The sequence below is a fragment of the Oreochromis niloticus genome, linkage group LG22 (assembly GCF_001858045.2).
Source record: "Oreochromis niloticus isolate F11D_XX linkage group LG22, O_niloticus_UMD_NMBU, whole genome shotgun sequence".
Classification (NCBI taxonomy): Eukaryota; Metazoa; Chordata; class Actinopteri; order Cichliformes; family Cichlidae; genus Oreochromis; species Oreochromis niloticus.
Genome location: NC_031985.2, coordinates 29,419,251 through 29,441,649, shown reverse-complemented (window position 1 = coordinate 29,441,649; position 22,399 = coordinate 29,419,251). Strand labels below are relative to the sequence as shown.

General features: G+C 43.7%; 1 protein-coding gene across 6 annotated transcripts in view; it reads right to left on the bottom strand.

Moving 5' to 3' along the window:
• Positions 1–22,399, bottom strand: part of LOC100694675 (growth factor receptor-bound protein 10) — a 49,305-nt gene that overhangs the window by 13,700 nt on the left and 13,206 nt on the right. For 4 of the 6 annotated variants that reach the window (XM_005450796.4, XM_005450794.4, XM_019350584.2 and 1 more), the window contains 4 exons: positions 18,124–18,361; positions 15,466–15,589; positions 3,431–3,587; positions 1,006–1,121 (listed from right to left, as the gene is read on the bottom strand). In XM_005450796.4, coding sequence (XP_005450853.1) covers positions 1,006–1,121; positions 3,431–3,587; positions 15,466–15,589; positions 18,124–18,361 — 635 coding nt within the window. Of the gene's footprint in view, positions 1–1,005; positions 1,122–3,430; positions 3,588–3,761; positions 4,897–4,916; positions 6,813–15,465; positions 15,590–18,123; positions 18,362–22,399 lie in introns of those variants that run through there. The other 2 variants (XM_013270480.3, XM_025902263.1) reach the window with 2 other exon arrangements.

The window sequence follows — 22,399 nt, the reverse complement described above, 5'->3', positions numbered from 1 at the left end:
CGAGAGACAAAGAGACAAAGAAAGAGAGAGAGGCACTACAGACCACTTAGGATAGTGCTTCTCTATCCAGAATGTGTGTGTGTGTGTGTGTGTGTGTATGGGATGTGTGAGTATTCAATCAACACAAGGACTAAGAGCCAAAGTGGTGCGGAGACAGAGAGAGAGGGCACTCCAGCCCTCGGAGTAGATGCAGTATGATCTCACCCGCTGATGTAATCCCCTTTAACCAGCAGCGCTACTCTTAGCGTGATTGACAAGCCGTGGCCAGCACTCCTGTGTTTTACTGTGCTCATTACCACAGAGCTGAGGTCACCTGCTGGCTCTGACACACACCTAAATCACCCACAGCAGTAATGTCACCGTATACCCGGCCAGCACACAACAGCAACAGCCCCACGCTGCGTCCACATCGCCAGAAAAGATGCCACGCAGGCCGCGCGGCGCCGAGTTGCTGGCTGCCAGAAGTAGGGACGTGTACGTCTTTAAAAAAACGACGAACAGCTTTGCATTTTGAGATTTTAGCACTTGTCTGAAGATAGGATAAAAGGCTAATGATGAGTTTTAACTGAAACCGTTAGCTTCTTCCAGGAGGAAGAATGAAACGGGAAACGCAGAGGGTGTTGCTAAAATACTTTAGCATTGCCATTTACCCGTCATGTAATGCGGGCTTAAAACCTCAGCTGCAACTCTTTGTCTTATACTAATTGACGATTCATGAATAGAAAAATGACTAAAAGGTGATTTAAAAACCCAGAAAACACGACAATCCTCTAATTTTTGGCTAAAACTATTAAACACAGAGGTGCTGGCTGCTAGCAACAAATTTGTCGCTGCATTTCAAAAACATCAAAAGATGAAAAACCTTTTGAACCCCAATTTTCTCTCCCCCTCTCTCTCTCTTTGTGTGTGTGTGTGTGTGCTGCTGTGTCTACGTGGCTCTGTGGGGGATGCGTGCTAAACCGAGGCAGTCACAGAAAGGTCACTTTAGGGATGCAAGAGACTCACCAGGGGGTTCCTGAAGAATTCATATTTGGCATAGTTCTTCCTAAAGAGGAATTTACTGTCACCGCTCATGGAGGCTTGAACCTGAACCACCAGCTCGTGGTCCTCCACACATCTCTCTGAATGAGGGCACAGAAACAGGCAATGTTAAAAAAAGAAATTGCCCCCTGGGGACGGCGTCTGACAGAAACCGTCTGGTTTTAAATCTGCGAGCGCGGCTTTTAGGGCTCATTTGTATACTAAAAAGATTTTCATGTCAAAAACACCGTTCATTGTTCTTATTTAAATTCATTTTAGGGATTCATCCACAGCATAACAAGCAGCTCTTTTGCATGCATTTCCACTTTTTTTCCTCCCTCCTGTGTTGACAGCATATTTAGAAGTGTCCTTGTCACTAAAGGACTTACTGTGAGCTGTAACTGCATCCCCTAGCAGGCTGAACAAAACAGCTTTTGAGGCGGTGAACCTGAATTCCAGTGAAATGTGCCATACACTGGAACCGTCGAAGGATATTTTTATTTTAAAGTCTCTCGCAGAGTCACAGAGTATTAATAAGCTGCTGACATATACGAATAAATACAAAACCCTTTTGTTTGCTTGCTGCCAATCAGAAGAATGCTGGCTTGTTTCAGATAGAGGATGAACAAAGATAATAATAAGGATTATTTTGAACTGTGATTCATGGAAAGCTACTATGCCAGAGTCCATGAATTAAAAACATGCAGACATCCATATAAGATGTCTCCAGCAGGAATTTAGCCACATTAACCCCGACATCAGCATTGTGTACAATGACGCAGCAAGAAATAAATACTTTAAAAAAAAAAAACCTCGCCTGTTACTAAGAGACGGGCGAGGAACTAAGAGGTTAAATAAGGAGGGGCGGTGAAAAGGAAGAAGCGCTGTGAGGCAGGGGAGGGAGGAGGTGAAGGTGGCGGTGTTGGAGGAGGAGGGGGGGTTGCAGGAAGATGATGTCATTTATTTAGGCTGATTGCTGAGAGCAGCAAAGCCATAAGCAAAGTACAAACCACAGACAAACACACAACCACACATTAAAGGCTCAGATAGACCTAACCTGCTCACTGTGCACCACTGAGGCCCAGTTACTTTCTTTGTGTGTGTGCGTGCTTGTGTGTGTGTGTCCTCGTCTATCTTGAAGTTGAGGGCATATGATCTCAGAGTGAGGCAGGTAAGAATTTGATAGTGGCGGGATGTTCCAGTTAGACGTGGACGTGCATGCAGGGTTCTCCTGTTTCACTGAGGCACAAACACACATTTCTAAACTGAAGCTGTACTCACTTCTTTTTTTTTCTTGCTTAGCTCTGGCTGTAGTTAAGGGGTGGAAATGTCTGGACTCTGCGCGCGTCCGCTCGTGCACGCCCTCGTTGGCTACAAGCGGGGGAATTTCCTGTGGACAGTCAGGAAAGGGCTGATTGGCTAGAAAGGCTAGGGGCTCGTCCAATAGAGACCGGCGATTGGTTCCTCGCGGCTCTGGTATGACGCTTCAGTCCCAGGCCTCTCCACCCTCCACCCCCACCTTCTGTCTGTCTCTCTCTTTCTTTCTCCCTTCATCTCTCCTTCCCTTCTTCCCTCCCTCTCCTCTCCTCTCCTCACCTCACATTCCATCGCTCCGGTGCCCTTTTTTTTTCCGAGAAATGCAGATCAAGCAGGAAAGCACAAAGCAATCCTTTGACTCTAAAAATACGACTCGAGAGGAGGAAAGCCTCATTGAGGACAAAGGCAGACCCAGAGAAGAAGAAGAAAAAAAAGTAAAGCTTCAAAAGGGACACACGGCAAAAGTGAAGAAGCAAAGCACGAGTCCTATGTTTTCCTTTTTTTTCCCGCCCCCTCTACCTCTTTTTCTCGCTCCCCCCACCCTCTCTCTGAGCAAACTATTTGGGAGGGAAAAGCATGTGAGTAGAACATGGAAAATGCTTAATCCTACAAGCACCACACCTCCCTCTCAAGTGGTATAGCTATGCAAACACTGGTGCTGTGATCAAGTGAATACACAGGCACACACACACCTGCAGAAAAGCACACGCAAGGCAAATATGCAGAGATTTAGCAGGAAGCTTTTATTCTCTTATTAGAAGCTACAAGAAAAAAACGTCCTTTTTTCATGGATCGCATTATGTGGCCTACATGCTTGTTTTTCCTTTTAATCTACAGAAAAGTAAAATCAAAGCTCCCATTTTTTTGAGAAAATGTTATAATGTAACAGATTTGTAACAATCTGACGACCTCACTGAAACTTCTAATGGTGTTTAATCACCTTTTCATCACTGCATAAACACAATATAAGACGAAAAAAATGCACCAAAGTAGCTTTAATCCCTTTTCTTGCAAAAAAGAAAGGAGGAAAAAAAGGCGAGTATCGGGCATCGCTGTCCGCACCGGGATCCACACAGAACACTGAGATTCTTACCAATGCCGAGGATGGGGTGGTGCTCCACCAGCGCCCAGGCGCTGTCGTCCAGGCAGTGGCTCTTGTAGACCAGCAGCTGGCACACATCTCGAGCCGTCATGTCGGCTGGGATCTCCACGACTTTACCGGCCCCATCCTCGCTCCACACCTTCACTATCTGAAAGCACACACACACACACAAGAGGGATGATGGGGATATGTGTACATGACAGCAGCAAAGGTCATGTTTTCAGAAACACGTATGAGGCATGGAGTTGCTGTCAGGAAATTGCATTTGCAGAGAAAGGAAAAACAAAAGCTGAGACTACAACAGATCACCAGCTGCAGTTACCTCCATAACCAGGTGCTCTGGTTGGTCCCGTTCGCAATATTCTGTCACTCGAACACGAGAAGGTCTTAAAATAAGAAGAAGGATGACGTCCAGGAAAGGCTGGCCGGTGCCTAAGTGTTTAGTTCAGCCCTTTTTGTCCGCAGCAAACGTACGTCAGCGAAACGGACATTTCCCCTCACATACGAGTATATCTGTGCTTGGAAAAGCTTAAAAATCTGCCCCCCCATCCCGACATTTGAACTTTGATGGCGAAACCGTGTGGTGGATTTATACGTGTTGTATATTGTCATTAAAAATGTCACTGCTGGGAGCAGCAAGCGGGCAGAGTTCAAAGTACCTCCCAGTGTTGCGCCATTTTGAACCATTTCAGCCAAAGTGCCCAGAGCGACATTTAAGCCGGGTGTTGTTTTTTTTTTTGGCTTCTTCAAGTGTGTTGCTGCACAGATAACCACAGGCCAGCTGCTTCACACCACTCTACGAGCAGATTCACACACACATAGGGAGAGATTGCCCTCACAAATATGAGCAAACCGCAGCGGCAAAATTATCTTCTAAATCTCAGAAATGGTAGGTGGCTCTTGTGTGTGTTCTCACACGCCCACGTCCCAACATCCTCTGGTCACAGCGGGGGATTCGGCTGCCCTGCACTTCACAGACGGCCAACCAGGGAGCAACTGTTGAAAATTACATGAAACGAGAAAAACCTAGTGATGGGCGAGGGGCTGGAAGGTGGTGGGCGGCTGGGGTTTTGGGCACGAAAAATGAATTCGGACCAAGGCCCCTGTAGAGCGGGAATACGTAAAAACGGCAGCCGCGGTGGCCTGGAAACGACACAGAGCGTCAGGAGCAACAGCATGCAGACATGGAGAAAGACTCCCAGCGCAACCAGAAACAACGTCACGGCACTCTTTGCCCCTGCAGAGCCCGAAGACCGCCTCCTCTCTTCCCAGATGCCACAAAGGAGGGGAAAAAAAACTGCATTTATGACGCATTAGTTTGTTTGAGAAAAGTTTTAAACACACTGACTTGAGGGGGGGGGATGCAAATATCCCTGTCACTGCAAACTGGCAACCAGACGCACACACAAAGCTGATGACAGAGACCCATAAAAGAAACAAACACACACACCCACACACACATGCAGAAGTCTCTTACCTCCACAGCCTGTAAGAGGCAACAGTCTGGAGAGCAGGATGGCATTTTCACACTGAGAGGCTCTCCAGTGACACACAGGGACAGAGCGAGCGAGAGAGAGAGAGAGAGAGAGAGGGGAGGGGAAGGGAAACAGGAGGCGAGAGGAGAGGAAGTCAGGAAGAGAGAGAGAGAGAGAGAGGGAGGGACGGATTGGCAAGGAGAGCGCTAGAGAGGTAAGAGGAAAGAAGGGGGAGGAAGTGACAGAGGAAGGACGAGAGAGGAAGAGAGAGATAGAGAGCGAGAGAGACAGCCCCCGACTTCTCCCGTCTTCTCGTCCTGGGCAGCATAAAGACTGAGCTGCGAGGAGTGGTATGAACAGTAGCTCCTCTCCTCCTCCTCCTCTTCCACCACTCCCCTCCCTCCCTTCGTCTCCTCACACGGGATTAACCCAGTGTGGGATTTTTAAAACGGTGAGCTGCTACCTGTCACGTATGCTACCATTCTTATCTTCAGGGTTGCTTTTCAATCCTCTCATCCAAACCCGACTTCCCAAAAACAAAACACTGTCAGCTCCTTTTACTGATGGCGCCGCACCAAAAGTAGCAGTCCCTCTCCCTGAAACACACCCACACCTCCTCACATGCACGAGGACAGAAAGAACAAGCTCAAACTACTAAGCCAATCACTGAGCAAACACACACACACACACACACACACACACACACACACTGACATTTTCTTTGAGCTGCCTAATGGTTTCAATTTCTAACCCCTCCCTCCCGCTTATCCTCCCTCCTCTTCCTCTCCTCCCCCTCAGCTGTACGTGAAATACTGTGAGACGGTGTTAGGACCAGAGCAACATGTGTAACGCACAATGACGGCTTCAAGGGTCACTGAGAAGGCAGCTGGAAGTCTTAAAGGGAAAAAAAAGGAAGAAAAGTTGGGGTGATTCGATCTGAAGCTGCGCGGATCACGTGCCGGCTGGGCAAACAGTCTTTGGGGTGGGAGTGAAGGGGTGGAGGGGTTCGAGGGAGGGCTAGAAATGGAGGGATGGATAGATGGATGGATAGGCGGGTAGGTTGCTCAGCAAATCTGGCCGGCCTCAGCAGAGGTGGAAGGAGGAAAAAGAAACATGCCGATAAAGAAAAAGAAGGGAGGGGGGGCGGAGAGGAATAGAAAGAGAAAAGAGCGAGAGCTATGGAGGAATGTCAGTAATGCAATACTGAGTCATAATCAGGCTCATGTGTAGAGCACAGGCCAGCCCAGTGTGCACGCCAAGTATGAGGTGCATGCACTCCAACACACACACGGGTACAAAGGAGGAAGACAAAATGTAAACTATGAAGACGAGCTCCAGGACCTTTTTTTTCCTAAACGTTACTGCTCGATGTTTGCTCCAGCCTCATGCTGCAGTTTGGCACTCATCAGTATAACAAAGAGCTCTTTCTGAGCTTATGTTGATTACAGATATTACAGAATCCCAAATATGATGAGAGAAAAGATTGGAAGAGATAATGAGCTCACTTTTTGAGTCTTTAATTTGTCTTTTCGACTTTTTTTAGTCGATGTTTTTACCGCCAGGGTCCTTGGAAAGTTTAAAATCCTACGCCACGCATCCCTTTACCTAGTTTCATCTTTCCATCATGAAACTTAGCTCACCTTGCCGCCCCCCTCCACTTCCCTCTCATCTCTCTCCAGGCTGAGGCTGAGGTTACACGCCTCCTGCTGTTTATAGCAACACACACAACACACGTAAAGAGGGCCGTGGGCAACAATATACCGGCCTGAAAGGTCATGGACAGACACCCACGTGCACACACACTGCACACATCGGGTCAGAGGTCAAACAAAATAACTTACACCAGGGTCAAACCCACTTGACCAGGAAGTTTATGGGACCTTAAACCACAAGCTAAAAGTGACACATACACACTCACACACACACACACACACACACACACACACACACACACACACACACTTTGAGTTTACTGTGTAAATCCATGCCAATGTCACTGTGAGAAGATCCACAGGGAGCATAGTTGAAACTTCTTAACATGTTTTTTTCCGTCATGTAAAAACTTTAAGTGGCACAATTGATAAACTCTGGAAGGCTTTACTATTTCTTGGCCATTGTGAGAAATGGAAAATTGCATACATACTGTATATAAATGTGATTCTTGTTGATCATCAACCATGAAATGTTCAGTGTATAGATTCATTCTCCTGTTTTCTGGCACACAGGCCATTTAGTGCAGCCAGCAGCACAATCCATATAAACAGACAAAAGCTGCAAATGCTCACCAGCAGGCAGACTTTCCTAAATATTTTAAATAATATCGACAAATGACAAATGATGCATGCGACACTTTTAAAAAGAACCCCCATCCTCCAGTTCCCAAGCATGTTGTTTGGGACAAACTGCAGTGTTGACAGCAACGCCTGGACACTGACGGAGCACCACCACCACCCCATTCTTGTCCTTGATGTTTCAAATCTTGCTAGATGTAGTCCAATGGCTCACAGGTGTAGGGCTGCTGTAATATACATACAGTACAATGTATTGGCTTGGTATTATCAATGAGGCCGTACCATCAAACAGGCTGGGTTTTTTTGTTTTTTTTTTAACTGTGTGCTGTTAAGAAGCCAGGTGTCCCCTCTCCTCTGTAACCCAGATGATGCAAGGCCTATAAATTAACATAAAGAAATCCAAATTTTTGATTGGTCAGACAAAAGGACAGTTTTTCACTTTGCTTCAGTGCATTCTTAAGGAGACGTTTGGACCATGGAAGGCAGCAGTGTTTCTGGACCCTGTTCAAAGTTTTTTGGTGAGGGGGTTTGGCTTTGCATACAGAGGATGAAATACAACAAATACCTACAATTTTCCATTTCCCTTAACTGGAACTGAACCCTCTCTGAATTTTACTTATTACAAATGTTTTATAAGCACATATTTATCTTTAAAAAAAATAAATAACTTCATTACTCCACCTGAATTGTTCCACCAGGAGCTTATTTCAGCATCACATGTTTTCCAGTCTCCTAAACATTTTTAATGGGTTGTTATCATCCAATGCAAAATGAAAAATCTGACTGACGCACGTGAGAAACGTCTCTATGGACATCTGTTTCTTCCATCTTGACAAGTGTTCATCTAGTCCCCTTCAAACTTTGCAGGTTTATTGCTGCCCCTCTCTGAGCCTGGTTCTACTGGAGGTTTCTTCCTGTTAAAAGGGAGTTTTTTCTTCCCACTGTTGCCAAGTGCTTGCTGAAAGGGGTTCGTCTGATTGTTTTGGTCCTCTCTGCATTATTGTAGTGTCCATACCTTAAAATATGAAGAGCCTTAAGGCGAAAGTTGTTGTGATTTGGTGCTATATAAATAAAACTGAATTCAATTGAATATTTTCAAACACTGAAAATTTATTACAGCAGAAACAAACTCTTCCACTGATAGCTGACTATGCAGCCACAGTCGGCTAACACACCCATCACTAATGCCAGTATTTGAATGCCGTCTGCTGGTGACTCCCACCCTGCTCTGTTACAGCGTCATCTGTCTTTCATGTCTGAGTGGTCGGGTTTCAGGCCAGACAGAGCTGATTAGCTCTGCAGACAGGCCAAACTCAATTTTACCTCACTGGAGAGCCATCGCAGAACCTCATCGAGTGGCTCGTTTCCCTGCGACCCACCACGGACAGGGCACGCCATCTGTCCCACACACACGTGCGCACACACACACACACACACACACATGCACAAGCGTATGTCAGCCAAAAGTTTGATGGATATCTACTGTTCAGTTCGAGGAACCTTTCGGGTTTAAAGATCGCTCATGTGGGCACAGTGAAATCGATCCAGTAAGACAGAACGTACATCAAGTTTCTAACTCCACCACACAGAGTTAAAAGAGTGCTTTCTCTTTCCATGCAAAGGTCCACATCCCTTCCACACATCTTCTTTCATCTGGTTTGTCTGAGCTCACCATTCCCCAGTTCCACAGCAAAATCAATACCTGCTGCATAGTTTGGTCATGTAGAGGACACAGTCTCACTGATCTTGTTTGATTAAGTCCAAAGAATGTGGGTAAACTCCCTCTTCAGGAATCTGGATTGAGCGCATGTTAATATCAGAGCTGCAATCAGATGCCGACAAAGAATTTCTGTCTTCCAAACTAGGAGAAAAGGACCTGAAGCGAGCACTGATCTGTACAGCACCCCCAAATGGCCAGAGCAGGAGGATGCAGCTGTGGATACAGCTGTTGCTCTGCTTTACAGCCTCATTTGTGATGAAATCTACGGAGGCTTCGCTGTGACTGCTTTTTCAGCAGAGAACATGCAAAAAGTTCCCGCAGCAGAACACCAAGGTCATTTCAGGGAAATATTTCCACAATATTACAACACTAGCAACTAAATTTTGAATCCCTTAGAAGACTTTTCTTTTTTTAAAACATTGTTTCCCTTCATTATTATGATTTCAATGGGAAAACCGAATCTACAGTCTATTATAACAGGAATGACCCATGTAATCCTCAGAAATTACATTCAAGCTTGAGTGAGTATGTGTGTCGGAGTCCTGTAAATCATCATGACACACACACACATGCACACACACACACACACACACACACACACACACACACACACACAGACATAACTGTACTGAATCCTATTCAGGTAAGTAACTAAATTAAAATTGATCACAAAGCATGATGATTTATGCGAGACTATGCAGCGACCTCGTGACTATGTAACGAGGAGCTTGTGCATCCTGTCATTACAGGCTGTCTTGGGTGAGCTTCACTGCCATCTTTACACGCACAGAGACACACACACACACACATGCACCTTATCTGATTGCAGTGGGTCAGCAGACCATTGCGTGCAGAAGTACATCAGCTGACCTCATACAAAGAGGGAGGTAGGAGTACTAAATAGAGACTGAATGACTCAGGGCTTTAGTCTTAAATTAGTTTTTAATAACACAGCTACAGTGCTACAGATCACCACATGAATCTGCTATTAACACTTCTTTCTAAGAATAATGACTGCATACAGATCAGCTATTAAATAGCTGCTCACAACAATATTTTGCATTATTTATTTAAATAAATTGTTTCAAAACTTCTGTGTACCAGTTAATACTTAAGTTTTGTACTCACAGCCCTGTGAAAAATGATTCAGCAGGTTTTAGAACCATCTTTAGCCACAAGTAATTGTTTTCTATTTGACTTTTTCTCTTATCTTTATCTTCACATTCCCTGGAGGAATTTTGGGCCACGTTTCTTTACAGCATTGCTTCAGTTCATTGATGTTTGCAGACATTTGCTCAAGGACAGCTCCACAGTACGATGGGACTCAAGAAGCAGTTATTGGGTTAGCCTGAACTGGTTCCCAGTAGTTATTCCTTGGACTTGTTAGGGGAATTGTTAGTCTGCTTGCCTATCGATCCCACTCATCAGTTCCACCTGCACTCATGCTACAATCAGCTGATTTCAGTTCGTGTGGCTGAGGTGACAGCGGCGCAGTCTACAGCGTTATGGAGAGCAAAGTGCATCCAGGACAGACACAAACGCATTATGTTGCTAACACGACTTCAGCTTTTTTGCAAGCATCTGAACAGACAGCATGCTAACGCTAAGCTAGCCAAGAACCAAGAGTGACGTTAACACACTGAGTCAACGCCGACCCCGGCCCAGCAGCCACAGCCTGAACTTGAACAGGTAACAAACTGATGAGCAGTCAGGCTGCAGTCTCTGTTTCTACCTGTTCCAAGTGAAATCACTGTGGAGATCACTTTGAAGTCTTTTTGTGTTGTTGGCTTTGTGTTCATATGTAATACTAAGAGAAAGATCACGTGTGTTCTCATTAGAATAGGGATTTGTGTTGGTGTGCAGGACTCTAGCCTCAGGTTTAAACTGTTAAATGGTAATTCTATGACATTGTGTTTCAGCTATTTTATACAGTAACATGAAAGTAATGTAACAGGTATTATAGCAAGTAATGTAATCCATTACTTTTAAGAAATGCCTCCAACATGCACAAAGATTTGACCACAATGCAAACAATAAATCTGCATGAATGTAATGTCTTTGATATGCTGTTTATCAGTGGTGGTGACTCTCAAAGCCAATGAGAACCCAGTGAGAATCAATAAGGAATCAATAAGAGATAACAATAACAGAATCTGAACCCTTAAATTCTTGTTTAATGTTTCAATTAAGGACTCGCCAAAACTAGCCATTACAGCGTGTTTAATTTGCTATGCCCCAATAAGTAACTCTTAATTTAGGATGGTCTGATGTTAAAAGACTAAATTAAGATAACACGGAGATACAAAGCCATCGGATTTCACCCTCTGAGAAGTTGTTTTGATTTCTGAGTCTGGACCAAAGTGGTGGCAACACTGCTGAAAAATCATCCCTAGAGACCTGCCGCTGGCACAGCTAAAGACCGCAGACCGCAGCCAAGTATGATTCCTCTTTGTACATAATCAGCTTTAACCTTTGAAATATTTTGCAAGCATCAAATATTTCAATAATGAAACCATGTGCTGAACAACAAACCATGAGAAAATGGGTTTTTCACATCCTTTTTTTAATTAAAACCCTCTTTTCTCTTAAATCTTTCCAGAAGAGGTCAGAGGTCAAGGTCAGTGAAAAGAGTTCGGTGTCTTGCTCACTAACTACTTCAAAAGAGTGGAGGTTAGCCAACACATGGGGCTTCGGTGCTTTGGTTGAGGCTGAGAGATTGGTCTCTATAACTACCGGGGCTCCCTGCTGTCACTGATGTTCGTAATGCCCTCTCTGGCCACAAATAAAAGCACAAGTTGCGTTGCAGCCACGGTCGCGGTGCCAAAGCAAACTCATTTGCCCAGCAATGACAGACAAAACCTGACCAAATCCTTGTGAAAGCCAGGGGAACATGACTGAACTCTATGGTGTAATACTGCAACAACATGCGTGGGAAATGGCCATTATCCAGTCCACTATCCAGAACAATCAGACCACTGAAAGAAAGCTTCACAAATCTGATGGGGATGGGTTTTTTTATATTGATAGCCTGCTTACGATTCTACAAGGACACTGCTCAACTGGCTCACAATGTGAGCAGCATATCGCTTTGAGAAGGACGGAGCTCAGTGAAGAATGTCCAGATTCCAACTCTACAGCTGGAGGGGGCGAGATCCTCTGATAAACCTTTGCCAATGCAAATACAATGCAAGTATGTCTACAGACCAACGCACGCAAGTCTAACGGTCCCATCTGCATTGTTGTGTAAGTCATACTCAGCACTCCTCAGGCTTAAATATATTCACCTGATCTGCACATATCAATGCACATATTTACTCCAGCACCAGTCAAATTTAAACTCGCTAACTTTCTGTTAGCTTAGATATAACATTACACAAAATACCGTGAAAGGCTGAAAGGCCATGCTGTAGACAGTCTAAACCTAAATTTGCTGAATTTAAGAAATTTGATCAGTGGACGTTTTACTTAATTTGATTTAGAAAGAGCTCATTTTAGAGCATTAGAATCTATTAAAGTGTACAATGTTTCAAAAGGCATGCCCCAAAGCAGCCCAATCAATAGGAGGCTGGTTTAGGAAGATCTTACACAGTCAACAAATTAGTAAATAAGCTGCCCACAGACTGCAGCTCTGTGAGAGTGTACTCAGGAACAGCAGTGCTTGGAGCTAAATGCTAACATCAGCCTTGTTCTGTCTACTGTGCTCAGCAACAAAGCTAACACAGACATTTAGAAAAATAAGCATTAACGCATTCACCAGTTCGTTTATTGGCATTATAATCAGTATGAAGCACGCTGGTTACAAGTTACAGCAAGTTACATGACTTTTGCAGGTATTTAGTAATGAGCCAAAGTCATATTTGCCTGTACTTAATCAAGTACTGACAAATTTAGCTAAACTGCTTAAATGATTACTTAAGCCCTAGTTAAGTTTACACAAAGATTATTATTAATTATATGTTCCAGAAGGTCAACACCCAAAACAAAAAAAGGATCTACAGGCTAAACCGAAAGCCGCTATAATTTGTTAGTCAGTTTCAAATAAAATTTTGGAATCGTGACTAGTCCTCATGTGTTTACATACATGCTAGACGCACTAGGTTCAGCAAAATGTAGAGTTTATGGTGTCAGATGACACACGCAAGCTATGACACAGATATTAGAGCTATATTAAAATTATTATTGTTATTATTTTTTCTTTTACAGCTGATGAATTATTTTGAAGAATCATGAATAAAAATAAGATTTTTTTTTCCTATTTTTATATTCATCACATTTGTAATATTCTTTTTCTCTAAGCCAGGTAACATGGAGGTGAGCAAACGAGCCACATGTGGCTGTGGAGCTGCTTGATTGAGACTCGTGATATGGTCAGACTGGGACTGGACTTGATATAATATCAGTATTCCTTCATTTCTCTTTCAGGGATTTCAATTTTGTCCATAAAACCTTAGCACTTTGCTGATTGGTTGATTAGGACCTCAGTTGATTATGGTTTGGAGACTAACCTGGCAACATCCAGTAATTAGAGAAAAATGTGTATTTCCTGACCAGCTGGTGAGTGGTTGCTGGTTGTCGCCTCGTGAAATTAGTCGCACCCAAAACTTCCTTGTGATTACTTTGGTTGCTAGCAGAAGGACGGTTTCTGTGTAGGATGTTACACCTCTCTGCAACCAGTTTCACACTGACAACAGCCAGCAAACACCCATTCAGGCTGGTCTCTAAGCCTGCATGAATGAGGCTTTAGCATTTTAGCAAGGCATAGTCCTTCAATGGCGCCAGTTTCCAAAAAATATTTACAACAAGTGTTAAGAGTGGAGTTAAGCCAAATAGCTGGTTGGGAGGATCGAACATGTCAGAAGGCTGCTGCTATAAACCTCTTGAAAACTGAACTATATCTATTGCTTAGACTCCTGCGATTGAAAACATGATTAAAATTGCTTAAAAAAATTAATTGTGGACTATCTTGCAAGCACCAGTTATGAGACCCCAAACCAAAGAGGTAGAAGCCAAAGTAAAGAAGTTGGCCATGCTAAACTCGATGGCTATCCACCCGCCTGACACAGCCATCCCAGTTATTTATTAATGAATCATTGCTGACAATCAGTGGAGATGTTTCTTTACATGGGTGGTGTCCAGTTCCCATGATCCCTATCACCTTCAGCCACACATTTATCATTCTCACAGCCACCTCCTCTCCTCCTTTGGACAAAATGCTTTTGCTGACTATGATAAACATGGTGGAATGCTAGAGGTGATTTTTCCACATGCTTTTTACGCCTTCCACAAGCTTTATCGCCTAAAAAGAAATACTACCGCCTTCCTGTTTTTGTGCCATTAAGCACTGTTAAAGAATGTCCTGCCTGCTCTAAAGTGGTCACAAGCAATGAAAAATGAAGCAAAGACAAATGGAAATGATGCCAAGCCTCTCAGCCATTATCTGTATGGATAACTGGACAGAAAACACAAGTTAAAACCGCGTGAGATAAGAGCAAAATATAAACGTAACTGCTACTGGCTGGTTATTTGGCTCGCTAAACAAACAAGAACTGCGGACAAAATGAAGATGATCTGGGAAAGAGAAATGAAGCAATGTTTAGTCAGCTCTCACAGACTCGACCGCGCACACAAAAGACCCTTTGTACAAACTGCAAACTTGCTCTCTGACTCCAGACCTTGTGAGATGATGTCAACGAAATGCAAAAATAATGCTTTGGCTTATCACATGTCTCTGTGCGTGTGTGAACTGAACAATGCCACCTGTGTGTGTATAACTGCGTTAACAACACCAAAAAAATGTGCGCGTGTGGATGTAAAGAAAGCGAGCGAGCGAGCGAATAAGCATCTAAAATAACTTTTATTGTTCAGGGTGGGCATCCTGAAAACATCTTTGAGGAGGATGGAACATTCCTGGGACAGGAGGCTCAGCAGGGGGAAGGAAGGGCAAGGCTGTGACACACACACGCACACACACTCTCTCGACGTGACGCTAAGAAGCGAGGTTGAAGCGTGTGAACCGGAAAAGGGCGCCTGTCTTGCCGGAGCCAGCAGACGGATTCAGAAGGTTCAGAGAGATCCGACCTGCAGATGTTCCCAGCCGTATTCCCGGCTCTGCCACGGGAAGTCTGCACTCTGTCCGCAGCATCCTGGAGACGCCGCTCACCTCGTTCTTCCACAGCAAAACATGTCCGTCACATGTCTGCATGTGTGTGTAAATGTGATTGATGATGATTCCACAATAACACACACATATGTGCTGCCAGATAACCCCGGCTGAGTTGTTCTGTAATGGATAAAAAGGATGTGCGCAGCCAAAGTCAACACATGCTGCTCTGACCCGCACATAACAGGCCAGTCAGCTGGTTTGAAAACACACAAAGACACACGTGGTGTACGCACACACTAACACAAATGCAAGATCTAATTAACATGAGCAACAAAAATTTAGCCAATCCCTTGACCGCATGCGCCTCTACCAAATCAGCTGTACCATTTTCAGTGATTGCGTGCTGGTGCAGGTGGCGTGCGTGTAGGTGAACTTACGTGGTTGTCAGAGGTCTGTATCGGGCTCAGAATAGGGGATCCAGTTGGGCTGCAGAGCTCAGGGAAAGGGTTGGGGATGGCTGGCAGCGAGGCTGGACGCAGCTGGTGCTCTTCCTGCAGGTTCCTGCAGAGGGAGACACACATTCATGACACTGCCTCAGGTTACCAGTGAGAGACTAACACTGGAGGATATATACACATGATTATGGGTGTCATTTGGGTATAATAAGGAATACAAATCAACATAGTTTCAGCTTAAAAGTTCATCTTAACTCTGACCGGACCACATAAAACAAACATAATAATAAAGGAAATTGTTACTAAACTTTTTAAAAACACATTTAAATTCTGGCTACTGTAATTTATTCACACAGATTAGCAGAAGCTGTCCCAGGCTCACTCTGTTCAGTGTCATTCTGATTAATGACACTTTGAAACAGGGCGCACTGATCTGGATATTCTGTTAAAGTTCAGAGTGAACAGTGGAGTAAAAGGGCAAGAAGACAGTCGGTGCTCACTGACCACTGGACGGCCTCTGGCCTAGATATTAATCCACGTCTGTCTAAATAAACAATAAGCATTTCTCTTTAAAATAACTTTATCATGCTTAAATGCTCAGACTTGCTGCCAATTACTGCACGTTTCTTTTAAATCATTATATATTTTCAAGCTTGCTTTGCACTCGTGGTGCAAGTATGTTCAGCACATTATAACCCACATTCTGCATAAAGAAGATGAAGATGGTTAAAATGTTAAATTGCATAGACTTATAGGTCTGTCAGGGCCTCTTTATTAGATCTGCAGTAATTTCTATACAGTAGAGTTTCCATTGCATCGGCCTGACCTACCCTGTTGTCCACTTGCCTGGAAAAAATAGTAAAATGGCCTGTATTTGTATAGCGCTTTACTAGTCCCTAAGGACCCCAAAGCGCTTTACACATCCAGTCATCCACCCATTCACACACACATTCACACACTGGTGATGGCAAGCTACATTGTAGCCACAGCCACCCTGGGGCGCACTGACAGAGGCCAGGCTGAAAGCCTGAGGAAGAGAAAGCAGTAGAGCTGCTGACAATAACAATGGAGATGGTCAGAAAAAGCAAAAACAGCTTGAACTGAAGGACCTGGGATGGGGGTGGGTTGCAAAGCACCTTGGACAGGCAGGGATTAATGTAAGCAACTGACTACCTTTAGCTAATGCTAGTCCTTTAATCTCTTTCAATAGACACATTTGTTATGTGTACTCATTTATTACCTTGTTTACTCTTACTCTGCTTGGATCAGCTCGTTTTTGTTTGTGCCATGTGGCCAAAAAGGAAACTGCAGTGCCCTCTGGTGAGTGAACTATTCAACATCAACGCTCGTAACTTGGTTGAAGGGTGTCGTCTCTTCTTTACGTTTGTAATTTTAACTTATCAGCTGTTATTAACGTCAACGTCGGTCAATAAGATTAAACCCTTTCATCATCTGTTGGGTTCTAACTATTACATTTGTAATATTTCTAGGTTTGTACATATTTATGTCCCACTCTTTGGAAATTGTGGAAACCGATACCCTGACGACCCCAAAAGTAACAGTAACATGTAAATGCTGGAGAACGCAATAAATATGTTTTTTAAATAGTATTGCAGTCTCTTGTTTTACACAGTGGTGTAGTGGTCAGCACTGTCTCGTCACAGCAAGAAGGTTCTGGGTATGAATGTCCTGCCATATTCCAAAGACAAGAATCTTAGGTTAACTGGCAATGTGAGGGTGCCAAAGGGCTTAAAGTGAATGAAATAACACACTGTATGAGTGCAGTTAATCTGTGTAAGTGTTTATTGAGTCTACTCTATCTGAAGGTCTGGTGAGCAGGAACTCAAGTAGAGTGAGGGAACACTGGAGGCAGATCGGTTGCCTGATCACCTGGTGTACCAGCCAGATTTTTAAAAACATGAGCAAACTGTGTGGGACAAGCAGTCATATTGCAGTTTAGATCCATAAAATGAGAAATGCTCATCATCTCAGTTGAGGGTGTAAGGATGGTGGATGATGTTTGCACTTCAGACCTTTGATGACTATGTTGTTGATGTTTTGGGTTTTTTTCAAATTTATGAATCATTTTGTTGAACTTCTATTTCATTAGTGTGTAAGTTCACTGACAGTGATTAGAAGCAGTCAGTTTTCTTGTATGTATACGCATGCTGTGGCCAGGAAAGCTGATTCTGATTAAACCCCCAGAGAAGTTCAACACACATCTTAAATGTGGCAACACAAAAAAGCAATATATAATATCTCTGCAACTACAGAGTTACCAGAAGTTAATTCAGTTTCAAATGAAACATGGTCACACTCTCCCCTTCTGTTCCTGATCATGGCCTTTAATAGTGGCCAGAAAAAAAAGGGTTTCTGCAGAAAATTGGGATTTCACAGCGAAGCTGACCTTTGACCTTTCGGATATGAAACGTCATCACTTGTCCAAAGTGTTCCTGAGATAGCATGTTTACAAGAATGGCACAGACAGATATATAATAACAGAGTGTTCTTTCGCTGGCAGTGCTGCGTTATCTTTTATTCATATCTTTATTTCTGCAGGTGTAGCAGCGCTATCAGCTGTCTTTATCTTGAACATAAACCAGTGAGATCAATGTAGAGGCCCAGGTTATGAGTATTTACCTGACAGCTTTGATGTGCATGGGTTGAGAGTGTCTCAGCCTTTCTCTGGAGGGGGAAGAAGGGGGCAGGGGCGGGGTGTGGCGACGGCTGTGTCCCAGGTAGGAAGTGTGCACCTGATGGTGGTGGTGAGGGGCGTGGCCGTTGTTTAGAAGAACTGCCGTGTCTGCCTGTGTGGAGTACACACTCTCCATAGAGGAGTTCATGTCATTCACCAGCTGCTCCAGATCCACGTCATCATCTGTTGGTGCAGGTGGACAGCGGGATGGGCAAAGGGAGAATGAAATGAGTGACAGTGATGCATTACATCTACAAGCGGCTGACAGTCATCAAAACCATCCCCCACACGCTCTCAGTGTAGTTTAACTACAGCAACCAAAGTTAGTGGTGAAGAAAACACAGCTGTGGAATCACAAGCAGGACAGTGAAGAAAAGGAAGGGTGGCGACAATGCTGCAGCACCCCCTGGTGGATGACAGGACTACAAACTAAAATATGAATTTTTAAAAAAGTTATTTTTCACATTCTATTGCACAACATTTTTATTTTAAGCAAGTTGTGTTATAGGCTCCATTATGAAAACGACACAGCATGCTCACCACACTTGGAAGTGTGGAAGACAGCCTGGGTATCAGGGGCGCTACCAAAGGGGGACAGGGGGGGGCACTGGGCACACCCCAAAATGGAAATTAACTAGGCATTTAAATATTTGCTTTCTCTCTTTTTTGCTATATTTCTTTTATTTTTAATCTATATTTGACAACAGCATAATTTTTGGTGTGCCATCCTAATATTTTTAGTGGCCCTCTCATGGCCACCACTATGAAAAAATTCTGGAGGCGCCCCTGCCGAGTATCTCAGCTGAAGTTTCATCAAACAGATTCCCGATGCAAGAATGCTTCCGGAGGCCGAGAACTGCCAACTTATTTATACTTTCAACTAGGGCTGGGCCATATCATACCGTTCACGGTAATACCGGTGTAATTTTAGGCAACGATAGGAAAATGAAATATCGCGATAGAATGTGGGTAAAACGCGCACGCGCAGTGCCTTTGTTTACATACGCACATGGCGGCGACGCAGAATGAGAAGAGCGAAAGTGGATCGTTAAATGAAAGGATGAACCAGAATGTGTTTGTAAAAGTGCTGCAACTTCAGTGGTGTGGAACTGGTTTAGCTTTCGTCCGTCAGATACACAACAAAGCACTATTTTTGGTAGAGCATGCTAGCGGGCCGTCGTTATTACAGTGTTGTTTGGAAAATACGGCACACTTAAAATCAATCCTTTGATTTTTCTGAAAATCGACAGTGCCCCTTATAATCCCGTGTGCCTTATGTATGAATTCTGGTTGTGTTTACTGACCTGGAAACGATTTTATGTGGTACATGGCGCTCGAAAATCTGTCAAATGTTTCAGTATGACTTTGGTAAGCTACGAACCCGCACCGCTTGATGGATCGTCGGAGCATTACGGCTATCGTAGGCAGGCGCCTCGCGGAGTGATACGTACTGTGCTTCAACATAATATCACCGTATTGTGTGTGTATAACCTCTTTTTAAGTTTTGTGGATATTCTACATGGTTATGCTGAGGATATGTCGGCCAATTTCCACTGGAAATGCCGTTTGGATAAACTGTCAGTGAGGAATTTGAATTTGTACTGTTAAATTTTTATATAACTTTAATGCACATAAAAAACAGCTGCTTGTTTAAGTGAAAATACATTGATGGGGTTTTTTTGCACTAATAAAGTTGTGGAGTTGTAAAGTATTTTGTCTAGTGTCAATTATATCGTCAGTTATATCGTTATCGCAAATTTTCAATTTTCAATTTTCAATTATATTGTGATAAATATTTTTGGTCATATCGCCCTGCTCTACTTTCAACTCACATACCCACAGCTAACCCTATTAAAACATGTTCCCATGCCTATCTGCACAGTTTTCCCGTCTTGGCAGGCTCAACAGTTGAGATAAAAGACTCAGTATGAGATGGAAAAAAGAAAAAAAAAAAGAGGAACCTATAAAGTCTGATTAGAGAGACAATTGTATCAGTGTACCTTTTCTTTATCTATGTCTGCAATTAAACACAGACTGGGCACTAGTTTTACTTTGAGCAAACAGCTCATAACCTTTGTATCATGTCTACAGTATATACTGAGACAATGACACTGAATTTTCAATGGCACTTTGATAGAGTAGCAATTTAAGCAATAAAAATATTGCCAGAAAAACATCCCGGCCTGGAATTATCAAGCATGACTCAGACAGAGAGAGTGAGAGAACGCACAGCCCTGATGCGAAGTATCATTCTTCCTCGTGTTGGATTCCTCTTTGGCTTGGATTTCATTCAATGCCTGTGTAGTACACCACCTCCCTGGCTTGCCTTTGGCCTAACTGTGTGTAAACTGTCATTCGAGGGGCTGACAAGTCTTCCTGGCAGGCGGCAGCAGAGTTTCAAACCAGCACTCGCCCACAGACCAAACAACTAACCAAAGCAAACTAGAGTGAACGGGCCCCTGGTCGTGCAGGTCAGATGTCGACGCCGATCTTTTACCATAAACTGTTATTAATTAGCTAAAGCCAGGCCCGGATTTGCAAGCCCCACTTTGGGCTTCCCTCAAGGCTTTCATACTGTTCATGTGCTACTTTCCGATGATGAATTGGTTCACTTCTTGCAGCACTCTATAATGCAAAATGAAATGGCCTCTGGGGACAGATGGAGATAATCCTGTGGACGGCAGTTATTACTAACCATTTTCCAACCTCGCAGCAATAGATTTTTCTACTCTAAACTTTCTAAAAAGTAAATGTGCACTGTCAGCTTGTGGGGGAAAAGCCTGCTAGCAGGAGAGAAATCTCTCTAGTGAATCAACTTTTACATAAGCTCTGTTAAACGTCCACACAACTGTGGTCTCAATGTGTTTCGCTATGTGTGTGTATGTGTGTCTAAAGGCCTTTGGTCCTCTGTAAGTCCCACCCCAACACCACACACAGAATTCCTGACATTCCTCTCAGACGAAATTACAGCACTCTGGGAACGTTAACCAGGCCTGTTCATGGCACATGGTGGCCAAATGACTGGGACAAAGTAGGACATCAAAACAGACACACAGGAATGAGGATAGGACACTATGTGCACTCTGCAGAGCTGATGTACATGTGCGTCTAATTAAAGAGGAGAAATTTAAAAAGAAGCACAGCAGTGTACTGAATGTACACAAACACTGAACATACACAGTGAGAGCAGGGGGGAAAGCTGCTGCACCAAAAACAACAGGAGTCGCTCATCTTAGGTCATACAGAGGTATGCATGTCACGCGCACACACGAACATAGAGTACAGTCTGGGACATTGGGTCATGTGATGCTGGGGTTCATGAGTGGGACATGGTTGCCTGGGTGGGTGGGGTGGGGTGGGGGTGGGGGGAGAGGTTCTAGGAAAAGAACAAGACAGCGCATGAGGAGAGACAGTCATGGCTATTATATAAAGATGTAACATAATGTGGACTCATGATCTGCTTACAGAAGTAAAAGCAAAAGGTGTCGTTATTCGTCTCATTACTAATGTTTTTCCTTCCATAGCATAATAAAAGTTACGCTACTTTGTGATTATTAGTAAAAGTTGTGTCCTTAAGAAGAAGGACAAATCCAGCCAAGACCTGACACAGGATCTGACAGATACATCTGGCCCTTCAGTTAATCCATTTATGGTTCCCTGGAGCCTCATCAGAAATGGTCTCAGTGGACGGGTGGCTTTCAAGAAACCACTGTTAAGGAAGGGAAATGGGGAGAAAAGTCTGAGGTATAACAAATTACACAGGAAGTGGAGTAAAATCAGTAGCAAGAAGTTGTTGTCAATATGGATGGAGGAGATCGGAAGAGAGGTATAACAGTGAGTGTCTATATCCATCTATGGAACATAGTGGAGGCTCTGTCATGGTTTAGGGCTACATTTTAGCCAGTATTGGTTGACATCTTGCACACTGAATGCAACACAATGATCAAACGATGAACACAGAAAAGTACCATCAGATCTTGACACAGATTTTTTTGTCTGATTAGCAAAGCCTTCACTGCCAGTGCAGTAAAAGCACATGTGGACAGAAAAACACACAATACCAATGTATCAACCCATAGATTGGCCTCACAAGAGCCTAAACCACAACATTACTGAAGCAGTGTGGGATCATCTAGACAGAAAACAGAACAAAAGACAGCCAACATCCAAAAAAGAGCTTTGGAAGTCCTTCAGAAGTCTGAAGAACTATTCCAGAAGACT